At 43.4% G+C, this 14,304-nt stretch overlaps 1 protein-coding gene and 1 non-coding gene across 2 annotated transcripts in view; one reads left to right on the top strand and one right to left on the bottom strand.

The window, feature by feature from the left end:
* The first annotated feature begins 262 nt into the window (after positions 1-262).
* NUDT3 (nudix hydrolase 3) overlaps positions 263-14,304 on the top strand; it is an 89,215-nt gene continuing 75,173 nt past the window's right edge. The window contains exon 1 of the mRNA XM_015558682.1: positions 263-355. Coding sequence (XP_015414168.1) covers positions 275-355 — 81 coding nt within the window. The 5' untranslated portion in view covers positions 263-274. The remainder of the gene's footprint in view (positions 356-14,304) is intronic.
* TRNAH-GUG lies at positions 5,956-6,028 on the bottom strand. Its single transcript has one exon. It is a non-coding gene; the product is annotated as a tRNA-His (tRNA).

The raw sequence follows: 14,304 nt of genomic DNA, 5'->3' as shown, positions 1-14,304 counted from the left end.
CATGTTCATGGTACTTGTTATTGTAATTATCTAGTGTAATTAAATTTGACATAAGCCAGTGAAATTTGAATTAAAGGATGGTTTTGTGAGCTTTTCAAATGCTTTGGAATGATTAGATAATTTCAAGTCACTAAGAGAAATTACTGCTCAATTATATGGATAAACAAACTGAAAAAGATGGGGAGGGAGTCATCTAGAAGGACTCTGCATAATCACTTCATGACTGTTTTCAGGTTTTTGTTTATATATTGAAAACATAGGTCATGCACAATGGATGTGGAATATGAAAGACAGACAACTTGTAATTCAACAGTACACCCACACTCAAGATAAAATCTTGGACCTACAAACAAAGGTTGGCAAATAAATACGCATTTATATAATATATGTTTTAATCCTCACCAAGGATATGTTTTTTAAATTGATTTAGAGAGAGAGGAAAGGAGAGAGAGAAACATCAGTGTGAGAGAGATAGTTGCTTCCTGTACACGCCCCAACCAGGGATCGAGCTGGCAACCCTGACATGTGCTATGACTGGGAATTAAACCTGCAACCTTTCGGTGCACAGGACGATGCCCGCCAACTGAGCCACACAGGCCAGGGCCACATTTATATTTTTAACCTGCCATATCTTCTAATTAATATTTTATCACAAAAATATAGAAGACAGACTTCTTAAGTAAGAATTTATTGCACTTGATTAGGTAATATGACAGTTCATTTTTGTCAAATTATTCAACTTTGGCCTCCCTAAAGCACTTCTTTCCATTTTTGGAGCTTTTGTGATGGCAGGAAGTGAGAGACATTGGGGGTGGGCTTGCCTATACTCCCAGAATGGAGTGGGAGAGTATAACATAGGCATTTTAGTTAGTTGAAATATCTAGCAAGTGAAATACTCACTTAGACAGGTCAATGATATAGACTATATGCCAGATGACATCACAGTGCCTGAGAAAGTTAAAACTGGTCCTAAAGGATCTGTTTCTACTTTAACGGGTTGGGGGGAACGAGTACTGATAGGATCATCTCAGATTTTCCTGTGCATTAAAATAAAAAGAAAGGACAAAAGTATCCTTAAGGGTGTTTGGTTTGTTGAGCTATTTCGTCAGGAACCCTGCATCTCTTGGCAAGGGGCTTTGCATCTCATTCTCTCAGATCCTTGAGCTCACTAGGTTGGATGGGAAGATGATTGACATTGAAGCGCCTTAGTGGGCAGAGCCTCTAGTGGCCTGAGTGTCAGTACAAATGCTACAGAGAAGCAGGTGGAGGTACTCACTGCGGGCCACACCTTCCCCAGGCTCTGGAGAAGGGAGTAGTCAGACACCGATGGCAGTCTCAGAGGCAGTAACCATGACGAAGGGCTTCTAGAAGATCCCGGGCTGGTTGGGTAGTCTTTCTGTAGTGTACCTGGGATCTGGGTGCATTGAACCAGCCATCTGACTGGACATTTCTGCTCCTCATTTCTTTTTTTTAAAAACACGTATTCTTTTCTTCTTTTTCTTTTTTTTAATTTCAGAGAGGAAGGGAGAGGGAGGGAGAGATATAAACATCAGTGATGAGAGAGAATCATTGTTTGGCTGCCTCCTGTGCACCCCTTACTGGGGATGGAGCCCGCAACCTGGACATGTGCCCTGACCGAGAATCGAACCGTGACCTCCTGGTTCATAGGCTTACACACAACCACTGCGTGACACTGGCCAGGCTCTTCATTTCTTTATTTTCTTGAAAATTTTTTATTTATTTAACTTTTTTCTTTGCTGCTCATTTTAATCTTTCCTGGAGGCTTTTTTTTTCTTTAATGTGTGTGTGCTTTCCCTTGTTCCATCTAATAATACTGGTTAGTCACTTAAACATTTCTTCCATTACCTTCCATTCTACCTTCTTCCTGAGATGTGAATCCTGGTCCGAAATCATACTGCAGGGTCCATTCTTCTTTTCTACACCCTAATCTTACTTGCTTTTGGGTGATTCTCATTTCTTAATAAACATAGTGTTGTGCATCTACATGTGTGAAACAGTCTATATTTTTCTTCATAGCCTAATACAAAAAGGAAGAGCCCTATTCAAGAATGCCTTACCCTAACCGGTTTGGCTCAATGAATAGAGCATCGGCCTGCGGACTCAGGGGTCCCGGGTTTGATTCCAGCCAAGGGCATGTACCTTGGTTGTGGGCACATACCCAGTAGGGAGTGTGCAGGAGACAGCTGATCGATGTTTCTCTCTCAATGTTTCTAACTCTCTATCCCTCTCCCTTCCTCTCTGTAAAAAAAATCAATAAAATATATATATATTAAAAAAAATGCCTTTGTTTATTCGTTCCTTCAGCACACTTTTTTGGAGAGCCCTAGTATTGACTAGTCTCTGTGTGAGATCCTGGTAATACACAGATTAATAAGTCTGTGGTTCCTCATAAAGTCAACCCCTCTGCCTGCTCTGCACTGTGCCTTCCCTTCCTGCCTGCCTAGTGACCTCAGTACTACATCTCTCCTGCTTCCTCGCCTGTCCTTCTGTGTACCGTCATTCCCAGGCAAACAGGCTTTAATATTTAACATCTTTAAAAAAATGCTCCCTTGGTCCCAGATTCCCTCTAGCTACCATCCCTTTTTTCTCTTTCCTTTCATAGCAGAACTTTTCTGTTCTTGGTTGTCTCCTGTTCCTCTTCTCATTTTCTCTTGAACTCATTCAGTTAGGCACTTTTTCTCTGATTCTGCTGAAGCCATTATTCAGGGTAATCTACCAGTTACTAAACCCAGGGCCTATTCTCAGTCCTTATGTTCCCTGGTAATTCTTTTCTTCTTGAAGCACTTTGTTCATCTTGGTTCTAGAGCATCTCTCTAGTTCTTCCCTCTCTTTCTGATTGCTCTTCCTTATTATTGCTGTATTCCTCATTTTCCTGACTTCTTTTCATTGCAGTGCACAAGGATATAATCTTTGACCCCCGCTACACACACCCATACAGTAGGTGATCTCTTCAATTCCATCTTAAATGCCCTGTTTATACTGATTACTTTTTTTGAAAATATATTTTTATTAATTTTTTACAGAGAGGAAGGGGGAGGGATAGAGAGTCAGAAACACCGATGAGAGAGAAACATTGATCAGCTGCCTCCTGCACACCCGCTACTGGGGATGTGCCCACAACCAAGGTACATGCCCTTGACTGGAATCGAACCTGGGACTCTTCAGTCTGCAGGCTGACGCTCTACCCACTGAGCCAAACCGGTTAGGGCTATACTGATTACTTTTATGTATCTATTAGAAGCCCAGTGCACAAAATTTTTGCACTCAGCGGTGCGGGAGGATGGGGGGGGTGTTCCCCAACCTGGCCTGTGCCCTCTCACAATGTAGGAGCCCTGCGATCAGATTGATCTTCCCAAAGAGGTAGGACCTGCCCACCCATCCTGGGCTCCTCGATGGATTGCCCCAAAGAGGTAGGCTGGAGCCGCAGGACTCGCCTCCTCCACATTACGTGGAGGTGCTGGGACCTGGCGGAGCAATCGCCGGGACCCACGGCATCAAGTTTCCGCCCACCTGCGCGCATCTCGCTGTTCACGCAGCCCTGCCCACCCGTGTGTGCCTGCTGTGCACGCAGCCTCCTGGTGATGGATTGTGATGGCATGAGGGCATCACGATGTGAGGGCGTGACAACCACATAGGCTTTTATTAGTATAGACTAGAGGCCCGGTGCACAAAATTTGTGCACTTGGAGGGGTCCCTCAGCCCGGCCTATGCCCTCTCCCAGTCTGGGACCCCTCGGGGGATGACCACCTGCTGGCTTAGGCCCGCTTCCTGGGGGGATTGGGCCTAAGCTGGCAGTCAGACATCCCTCTGGCATCCCAGGAGCCCTTGGGCAATGTCCACTTGCCAGCGGGGAGCAGGCCTAAGCGGCAGTCGGACATCCTTAGTGCTGCTGAGGAGGCAGGAGAGGCTCCCACCCCCACCGCTGTACTGGCAGCCGTCAGCCTGGCTTGTGGCTGAGCAGAGCGTCCCTTGTGGGAGTGCACTGCCCACTAGGGGGCAGCTCCTGCATTGAGCATCTGCCCCCTGGTGGTCAGTGTGTGTCATAGTGACCAGTCATTCCCAGTCGTTCTGCTGTTAGGGTCAATTTGCATATTACCCTTTTATTGTATAGGATAGGAGTGCCTGACCAGCCTGGGTGAGGGGCTGATGGCTGTTTGTAGGCTGGCCAAGCCCCCCCAGCAGGGACCCTCCTCCCATGAGGGTTTGGCCATCCTGGGTGAGGGGCTGATGGCTATTTGCAGGCTGGCCACAGCCACCAGCCACCCAAGCTCCCAGTGGAGGCTGGCTGGAAGCAGGTATCTGGGATTTATTTGTCTTCTATAATTGAAACTCTGTTGCCATGAGCGGAGGCAACATCCAGCTCAGGGCAGGCGGGAAACTTGGCTTCCTCCATCACCCAGGCAACCAAGGCTCCTGCTTGCTCCAGCTCTGTGGCTGCTGGCCACCATCTTGGTTGGGTTAATTTGCATATAATCGCTCTGATTGGCTGGTGGGCATAGCGAAAGTATGGGCAACTAGCATCTTTGTCTTTTATTAGTGTAGATTTTTAGCCCTGACTTCTCTCCTGAAATCAAAGACTTGAATATCCTGCAATCTCTACTTAATATTTCCATCTGGATATCTGAGAGGCATCTCAAACTTAAAATGTCCAAACCGAATTCTTGTTTCCATTTTCCAAAAAACAAGCAACAGAGGCCCACTTCTCCCACAGTTATCCCTCTTTCAGTAAATGAAATCTCTGTGCTATCAGTTGCTAAGGTTAGAAACCTTGGAGTCATCCTTCACTTCCTTTCTCATGTCCACATCTTATCTGACAGCAAGTCCTGAATAACCTTATCTCTGAACCTCCACTGTGTTATTCTAGCCTAACCCATTGCTCCCTCTCTCCTGGACTATTGCTGTCTCTTCCTAATGGGTCTCCCTGCTTCTGCCTGTACTCCTCTGGTCGTCTCTATCACAGCTGCTAGAGTGATTCTTCAGGCATGGAAGTCAGATCATGTCACTCTGCTCCAGTGATGTTCTGTCTCAATAAATCCGAAGTCTTCACCGTGATCTCATGCTCTGGATGATCTGATACCCTGCCATGGCTCTGACCTCATCTCTTCTCCCTCTCCCTCTTACTTGTCTCTCTCTTCCAGTCACACTGACTCTGTGCGGTCTCTCCCCCCCTCCCTCCATTACCTGCATAGATCATCCCTTCACTTTAGGTCTTTGCTTACTTTTTACCTTATCAGACAGGTCTTTAATGATCAGCCTATGTAAAATAATAGCAGTCCTTTGTCATTGCGTGTCTCCTGCCTTTTTCCTTGGCAGCTTGTATCAACACCAGACATATTATGTCAGTGATGGCGAACCTTTTGAGCTCGGCATGTCAGCATTTTGAAAAACCCTAACTTAACTCTGGTGCCGTGTCACATATAGAAATTTTTTGATATTTGCTACCATAGTAAAACAAAGACTTATATTTTTGATATTTATTTTATATATTTAAATGCCATTTAACAAAGAAAAATCAACCAAAAAAATGAGTTTGCATGTCACCTCTGACACGCGTGTCATAGGTTCGCCATCACTGTATTATGTATTCATTTGCTTGTTGTCTGTTTCCTCTCACTAGAATGCAGGCTAATCCATGAGGATAGGAAGTTTTGTCTGTTTTATTCACTCCTGTCTCATCAGTGCTTAGACCTTAGTAGATGGTCAGTATTATTTGTTGACTGTGTGAATGACTGAATGAATACATAGTCTCTGCTTTTTTTGTTGTTGTTGGTAATCCTCACCCAAAGACATTTTTCTATTGATTTTTAGGGAGAGTGGAAGAGAGAGGGAAAAACAGAGAGGAATATCAGTGTGAGAGAAACACATCGATTGGTTGCCTCATGCACACGGCCTGACCAGGGCCCAGGCTGGGGAGGAGCCTGCAGCCAAGGTACGTGCCCTTGTCTGGAATCGAACCTGGGACCTTCGGATTCACAGGCCGACGCTCTATCCACTGAGCCAAACCGGCTAGGGCTCCCTGCTTTATTTTTAAAAAAAGTTTTTATTGATTCTTTTGGATATACCCATAAATGGAATTGCTGGATCATGTGGTAGTTCTGTTTATAATTTTTTATGTTAATTTTTCCCATACTGTTTTCCAAAGTGGCTGCACCAGTTTACATTCCCACATGCAGCGCACAGGTGTTCCCTTTTCTCCCATCCAACAGTTATCTCTTGTCTTTTTTAAGGACAGCCATTCTAATAGGCCTGAGTTGATCTCTCTTTGCGTTTTTGTTTTTTTAAACAGACTTAATTCACTGTACTTTTTTAAAAAATATATTTTATTGATTTTTTTTACAGAGAGGAAGGGAAAGGGATAGAGAGAGTCAGGAACATCGATGAGAGAGAAACATCAATCAGCTGCCTCCTGCACACTCCCCACTAGGGATGTGCCCGCAACCAAGGTACATGCCCTTGACCGGAATCGAACCTGGGACTCTTGAGTTCACAGGCTGACTCTCTATCCACTGAGCCAAACCGGTCAGGGCAATTCACTGTACTTTTCTTGTATAAAATTACGTGTTGGCCACATGGAGCCTGGGTCTTCTGCACAGAAACTGGTGTGGGCCTTTACAGATGTCAGTGGTTCCTGATGGGGAGACCTGGTGAACACAGTCTCTTCCCAGAGCTCAGGGGTGAGATAGCTGTAGGTCTTGGAGATGGCATCAAAGGTGGCCTTGGCGAAATTGCCCAGGGTGCCAGTGCAGCCCCTGGCCGAGGGTAGCTGCTGGTGATACTAGCCATCAGCAGCAGATGCTTGGACAAGGGCTGAGATGATGCCAGTGCCCTGGGGGCAGGGCTGAGGCACACCAGCACAGAGCCCAGCAGCCACCACGTGGGGCCTGCTGGCTTCTTCCCCCAGTACCCTTGCCATACAGGGGCAGCAGAGAGCTTGACCAGAATGGTGGTCCCACAGATGGCAGGGGCTACTTCCTTTGGGCACTTAGCATCCAGAACAACATGTCTGTTGTCCCTAATGGCGACAAATGCCTAGAACTGGGTCCTTTGGCCAGCAATGTGTCTGCTTCGCACTAGCATGATCTTTAAAACCTAGTCCTTGAGGGACGCTCCCAAGAAAAAGTCAGTGATCTCAGATTCCTTGATGGGCAGGGAGAAGAGATAGTTCTCCAGGGACTCGATCTCCCTGTCTTAGACCAGCCAGCCCAGCTTGGTGACGGGGATCCACTCCTGTCCTCAGCCTTACCTCTGTAAACTCTACGGCCCCAGCCCTGACCCTAGCTAAGACCTTGGCTCCGGATGCTAGGTGCTGCAGTGGCCTCCCATTCCAGGGCCCCTTGGGCCTCTGGGCCCAACTGCACATTTGTGTGTTTCCTCAGAAAAGAAGCTCATTGCAGTTTTAATTTGCATTTCCCTGATGATCAGTGATACTGAGTACCTTTTCATGTACCTGCTGGCCATTTGTATGTCATCTTTGAAAAAAATGTTTATATAGATCCTCTCCCCACTTTTTAATCAGAATGTTTGCTATTAAGTTGTTTGAGTTATTGATGTATTTTGGATATTACTCCAATCTGATGAATGATTTGTAGATATTTTCTCCCTTATGGTAAGATGCCTTTTCTCCTGGCCAGTATGGCTCAATGGTTGAGCATCGACCTATGAACCAGGAGGTCATGGTTTGATTCCCAGTCGGCACATGCCAGGTTGTGCTCTCGATTCCCAGTGTGAGACATGCATGAGGCAGCCAATCAATGATTCTCTCTCATCATTGATGTTTTTATCTCTCCCTCTTCCTTCTCTGAAATCAATAAAAATGTGTTTAAAAAATAAATTATTAAAAAAAGATGTCTTTTTATTTTGGTAATGGTTTAAAATAGTGTGCAGAAGCTTTTTAGTTTGATGTAGTTTCACTTGTTTATTTTTGCTTTTGTTGCTTTTGCTTTTGTCAAATCCAAAAAAATTCATTGCCAAAACTGTTGTCAAGGAGCTTACCCCCACTGTTTTGTCAAGAAGTTTTATGGTTTCACATCTTATCTTCAAGTCTTTATTTGCCTCCTGCATGCCTCCCTACTGGGGATTGAGCCTACAACCTGGGCATGTGTCCTTGACCGGAATCAAACCTGGGACCCTTCAATCCACAGATCAATGCTCTATCCACTGAGCCAAACCAGCAAGGGCTCAAGTCTTTATTTTAATAGAGTTGATATTTTTGTATGGTGTAAGATAGGTTCCATTTTCATTCTTTTGAATGCGGCTGCCCACTTTTCCCAACACTATATTTGAAGAGACTATCCTTTCCCCATTGTATATTTTTGGCTTTTTTGTTGTAAATTAATTGACCGTAAGTGCATGGGTTTATTTTTGGGTTGCATTCTGTCCCATTCATGTATGTGTATGTTTTGATTCTAGTACTGTTCTGTTTTGATTACTGTAACTTTGTAATATTGTTTGAAATCTGAAAGCATGATGCCTCCATCTTTGTTCCTTTTTCTCAAGATTGCTTTGGCTATTCAGGGTCTTTTGTGGTTCCAAACAAATTTTAGGATTATTTTTTCTATTTCTGTGAAAAATATCATTGGAATTTTGATAGAGATTTGTAGTGAATGTGTAGATTGTTTTTGATAGCATGAACATTTTAACAATATTCTTCCAGTCCATGAGTGTGGAATACTTTCCATTTATTTGTGTCTTTAGTTTCTTTCACCAATGTCATATAGTTTTTAGTGTACAGATCTTTCACCTCCTTAGTTGAATTCATTCCTAGGTATTTTATTCTTTTTGATGCAATTGTAAATGGGATTATTTTCCTAATTTTTCTTTCTAATAGTTCATTGTTAGTGTATAGAAATGCAATTTATTTATGTATATTGACTTTGTATCCTGAAACTTTACTGAATTGGTTTATTCTTTCTTTGGTGGAGTCATCAGGGTTTTTTTTTTATATATGAGACCATGTCATTGGAAAAGAAATTAAATAAATAAAATTTTAGCATCTGAACTGTTTTCCATATTGCCACATTCTTCATAATGAACATTTTTGTGGTTGATAGTAAATTATTTTCCTAATGCAAAATTAGGTTGTTTCCAGTATTTGGTTGCCCAAATCAAATTGTTATGTTTTGTTCTAATAGTGTTTTGTTACTATTAAATTATTTCCTAAGGAAGAAAAACACACACCACAATATCATCTGCAAATACTGATAGTTTTACTTTTCCTTTCTGATTTGGGTTCTTTTTATTTATTTTTTTTGCCTAATTAACTTTCAGTATTATTGTGAATAACAGGAGTGATAGTGAACATCCTTGTTTTATTCCTGATCTTAGAGGAAAAGCTTTCAGTTTTTTAACTTTTGAGTATGGTGTTAGCTTTGGTCTTGTCATATATGGCTTTTATTATGTTGAGGTACATTCTCTCTAGAGCCACATTTTGAGAGTTTTAAATCATGAATGATATTGAATTTTGTCAGATGCTTTTTCTGCATTTTTTGAGAAGATCATATGATTTTATTCTTCATTTTGTTAATATTGTGTGTCATATTAATTGATTTGCAGATATTGAACTATCCTTGCAGGCCTGGAATAGAGCCTACTTGGTTATGTTGTATAAAACGCTCTCAATTAAAACAAAACAAAACTGTGAATGATTAGTCACATAATGATCCTTAATAATAATATTAGATAATGTCTTGTTGCATAAGACACAATAAGGTAAATTATTAACATTTATAAAGGTAAGTGTAAGAGTTCCCATATTTTTGTTTCGTATTTACAGTTTCACCAGGTTTCCTAGGAATAGATGCCTATTTTAGGAATTAGACAGCTTGCTGACATGGTCAGTTTCATCTTTTTTTAAAAAAAATATACTCAGCCGAAACCGGTTTGGCTCAGTGGATAGAGCGTCGGCTTGCGGACTGAGGGGTCCCAGGTTCGATTCCGGTCAGGGGCATGTGCCTGGGTTGCGGGCACATCCCCAGTGGGGGATGTGCAGGAGGCAGCTGATCGATGTCTCTCTCATCGATGTTTCTGGCTCTCTGTCTCTCTCCCTTCCTCTCTGTAAAAAATCAATAAAATATATATTTAAAAAAAATATATATACTCACCCACGGATATTTTCCATTGATTTTTAGAGAGAGTGGAAGGAAGGGCAATAACTTCTCCAGAGGTCTGTCGAGGCGCCAGATGTGAATGACCCACGTCCTGCGTGGTTCAGGCTTTGGGCTCTGGAGAAGGGGCCGCGTGCAAATGACAGAGACGAGACAAGAAATAATAATTTGGAAATTGGGGGGCCAGGCGGGAGCCCATCCCAAGAGGAAGGATTCCACTTGTGCTCAGGCCTTGCCATCCTTTTATTCAGTTTGGGACACACCCATAGCCCTTAGGCAGGCAATTCCAGTAACAGACTATCTTATCAGTAAGGATTTACATGACTGTCTGGTGGGGAAGTTGCTTCGGCTACCATTGTCTGGACTAAAGGGTCACCAGCATTCTGGGTTCCTTGTCCACACCTCTCTGCTAGTAAAGACAATAGGCGGTTTCCCAGAGCAGGGGATGCAGGCATGGATGCAGGTAGGTAGATGGATGTAGATGGATGTTCTTTTTAGATTATTCTATAGTCTCAGCAAAACAAAAACCAAGAGAGAGAGAAAGTGGGGTAATTAAGGATAGTAATATGCAGCATTAGCATAGCTGTAAAATGGCAAAGAAGCCACAAAAGGACAGTCTGGGGTAATGTAATATAACAAGTTAGGCTACTTGTTAGTTTCACATTGGTTATCTCAAGTGAATTCTAAGATTAACCGCTACAGAGCTTCCATTTGTTCCATATTCTCACTGAAAGGGCAAGGGCTATGCCCTCCATCTCACCCCGGATCCTCCATGTTGGGGCAGTCGCCATGTGCTCAGGAAAGTACCTTCTTCCCGGAAGCCGGGATTTCTTTAAACTAACCAATGACAATCAAGGAACATGCGCGCCATAGAGATGACCACATCCTGTGTAACAAGACCTGACTTGAGCCTGGCCAATCGGCAGGGCCCACAGTCAGCTCCCCTCCCCTCACTCCACCCCCTTATTAAAGCCCTGATTTTCTCACGGGTGGCACTCTGCTTCCGATCGCTGAGTCGACTGGAGGGCGGGTCGAGTTAGCTAGCTCAATAAAGGACCTTCTGCTTTTGCATCGGACTGGCTCCCTGGTGTGGTTTTCTTGGGGATCTTGAAATCTGGGCATAACACTCACTAAATGATGCATACTTATATTTCTTCAAGTTTATTTAAATTTCTTACATTTTACTTTTTATATTAAGGAATATTTTTAAGTGTATTGCCTAATTAGGATGTGATGTCTTATATATGCTCAAATGATTAGCTTTCATAATCCAGTTTTATCTTAGACTTTTCCTTGTTTTAATGGTTATAATTCTTTGCAAATAATATACAAAGGTATTAGAAAATTTATTAACTGAAAAGCAAAAGGATAGAAACAGTTGATTATATCAGCTCTCTTTGTTTTATATGCTAGTAACACTAATGAAAACAATAACCATCAGTTATGTAAAGTGTTAATGAACTTTGTTATAAGATGCAGATCTATAAAACCAGTGGCCAGCTGGTTTCTAGTAAAGGAAGAAAAGCAAACAGATTAATAAACCAGGTTTTCAATATCTTGGTCTCTCTCTTCTCCTTTTGGCATCCCCATAATGCAAATGTTTGGCACTCTTGAAGTTGTCCCAGAGGCTCCTTACACTATCTTCATAATTTTGGATTCTTTTTTCTTTTTGCTCTTCTGATTGGGTGTTTTTTGCCTCGTCATATTCCAAATTGTTGATTGGATTCTCAGAATCCTCTATGCTACGGTTGAATCCCTATAAATTATTCTTTATTTCAGTTAGTGTGTGCTTAATTTCTGACTGGTCCTTTTTCATGTCTTTGATATTCTCACTAAGATCCTTGAAAGTCTCACCAAGTCCCTTGATGCTCTCATTAATTTTCTTGAAGCTCACATTAAGTCCCGTAAAGCTCTCATGAAGATCCTTGAGTAACCTTATAACCATTGTTTTGTACTCTGTATCCAGTAGTTTGCTTGCTTCTATTTCTTTCAGTTGTGACATATTTCTTTGTCTCTGCATTTTGGCTGCCTCCCTGTGTTTGTTCCTACGTAGTAGGTAGAGCTGTTATGTCTTCTGGAATTGTTAGAGTGCTTTCTGTATTAGGTGTCCTGTAGGGCCCCGTGGCTCAGCCTCCCTAGTCACTTGAGCTGGGCACACTAGGTGCACCCCTGTGTGGGCTGTGTGCACAGTCTTGTTGTAGTGGAGTCTTGATTGCTATTGGCTTCACTGGGAGGAATTTACCTCCAGGCCAATTGGCTGTGAGGACCAGTTGTGTCTACAATGAAAGAGCTGCTGCACAGGAGGCACCCCTATGGAGCAGGACTTGCTTCAGTGGCTCTTTGGTGCTCACTGAGTCTGCCCCTTGGAGAGTGTTGCTTGTGATGTGTAGAGTTGTAACCTGGTATGGTTTGAAGTTATACTCTGATACGGTCTGAAGTGGGTGCACTAGCTCTGGGCCTCCTGGAAGATGCAAAGTCAGCCACTGCCTGGGGTCACCGGGCAGGAGCTAGAGAGAGATCTGCAGATGTTTGCTACTTGTATTGGGCTAGGAAGTGCCAGGCGAGACCCAGCTAAGAAGCAATGTAGGCTGGTGCTATTGCCAGGTCTTGGGCCTTTTATTGATAGGTTTGACTCCAGCTGCTGCTTGGTCTGAAGCCTGAGCCAGGACAGGCCATTCATATGGAAAAGCAGCTTTATACAGCTTGGGTGGGGCTTCAAATTGGATGGGGCAGGGTCTCAGGAATTCTGAGTGAACAGTGTGGGCCAAGCTGATGGAAACTCAGATATGTCTGCCAGTCAGCTCTGTGATGGGGAGGTGCCAGCACAGGAACTGTGACCCCTGCAAGCACCCCTGCCTGGGAGAAAGCCGCCTCGAGTTCTTGCCCTGATGCCAAACAGTCCAGTTTCACCCCCTATGTCCCTGGATTTCTCCCAAAGCTGCTACCTGGTGCAGGATCTCAGAGGAAGTGAGACTGTGTAAGTTCATGCAAGGGCTCTGGTAAGAGGAACACCTGGGACTCCAGCAGCTTATGTGTCACTCAGCCACAATCCCTGATATTCTTTATAGCCTGAAGTTATTGGGACTTTTCTTCCCAGCTCTGGAGCCCTGGGCTTGGGGGCTGGTATGGGTCTGGGACCCCTGCTTCTCACTGGAGGCCTTGGAGATATCCCTCCTGCTTAAAAACACGCTGTATGTGGGTGCCGGACCAGCCTGTTGTGTCTCCGCCCTGACTACCAGTCTTGATGTGCTTTCTTTATTTCTTTAGTTGTAAGACATCCATTCAGCCAGATTTCAGGTGTTTCTGTGTTTTAATTGTAATTTTGATGTGATTGTGGGAGGGGGAGAGTACAGATGTTTACGTGTACCACCATCTTGGTTCTCTCCAGTCAAAGCTTTTTCCTGGGAAAATAGAATTGGAAACTGTCACCTAATTCCACCTGTAGGCAATATGCTGACACATAAAGAATTAGAAGGCTTATTTTAAAAATTCTCTACACATTTTTAGAGATTAGCTGGCAAATTGTACAATTAACAAGACAAATCAAGGTCTGTGGAATGATTGACATGAACAGTCTTCTTAAGGGCCCTGGTACTTGAGGAGGCATACACACACTGACTGGCTTGTTAAATGAAACATTTGGTCAGTGCTATGTAGAGGAGCCTTACGCATATATACTGTTAATTGGCAATACAGGCCACCCCTTAAAACTTCTCCTAGTAGCTGCCAGATAAAGAGCCACACTTCTTTTAAAAACAAAACAAAACTTATTTTTATTGATTTTAGAGAGAAGGTGAGAGAGAGATAGAAACATCAATGATGAGAGAGAATCATTATCAGCTGCTTCCTTGCATGCCCCACACTGGAAATTGAGCTTGCAGCCCAGTTGTATGCCCTAACTGGGAATTGAACCGTGACCTCCTGGTTCAGAGGTTAAAACTCAACCACTAGCCATGCCGGCTGGACACTTCTTAAAGAGAAAACCAGAAGAGGAATCTACACTAATAAAAGAGAAAAATGGTAATTGGCGTACGACGCTACCCTTTTCATTGGCTAATCAGGGCTATGTGCAAATTAACTGCCAACTAAGATTGGCAGTTAACTGCCAACAAGATGGCGGTTAATTTGCATATGTAGGCACAATGCAGGGAGGCGAAAGGGAAAGCAGGAAGAAGCCCCC

This window comes from Myotis davidii, unplaced genomic scaffold, assembly GCF_000327345.1.
Source record: "Myotis davidii unplaced genomic scaffold, ASM32734v1 scaffold1073, whole genome shotgun sequence".
In the NCBI taxonomy this organism is placed as follows: domain Eukaryota; kingdom Metazoa; phylum Chordata; class Mammalia; order Chiroptera; family Vespertilionidae; genus Myotis; species Myotis davidii.
The sequence above is the reverse complement of the archived record's forward strand: the minus strand, read 5'-3'. Positions and strand labels throughout refer to the sequence as shown.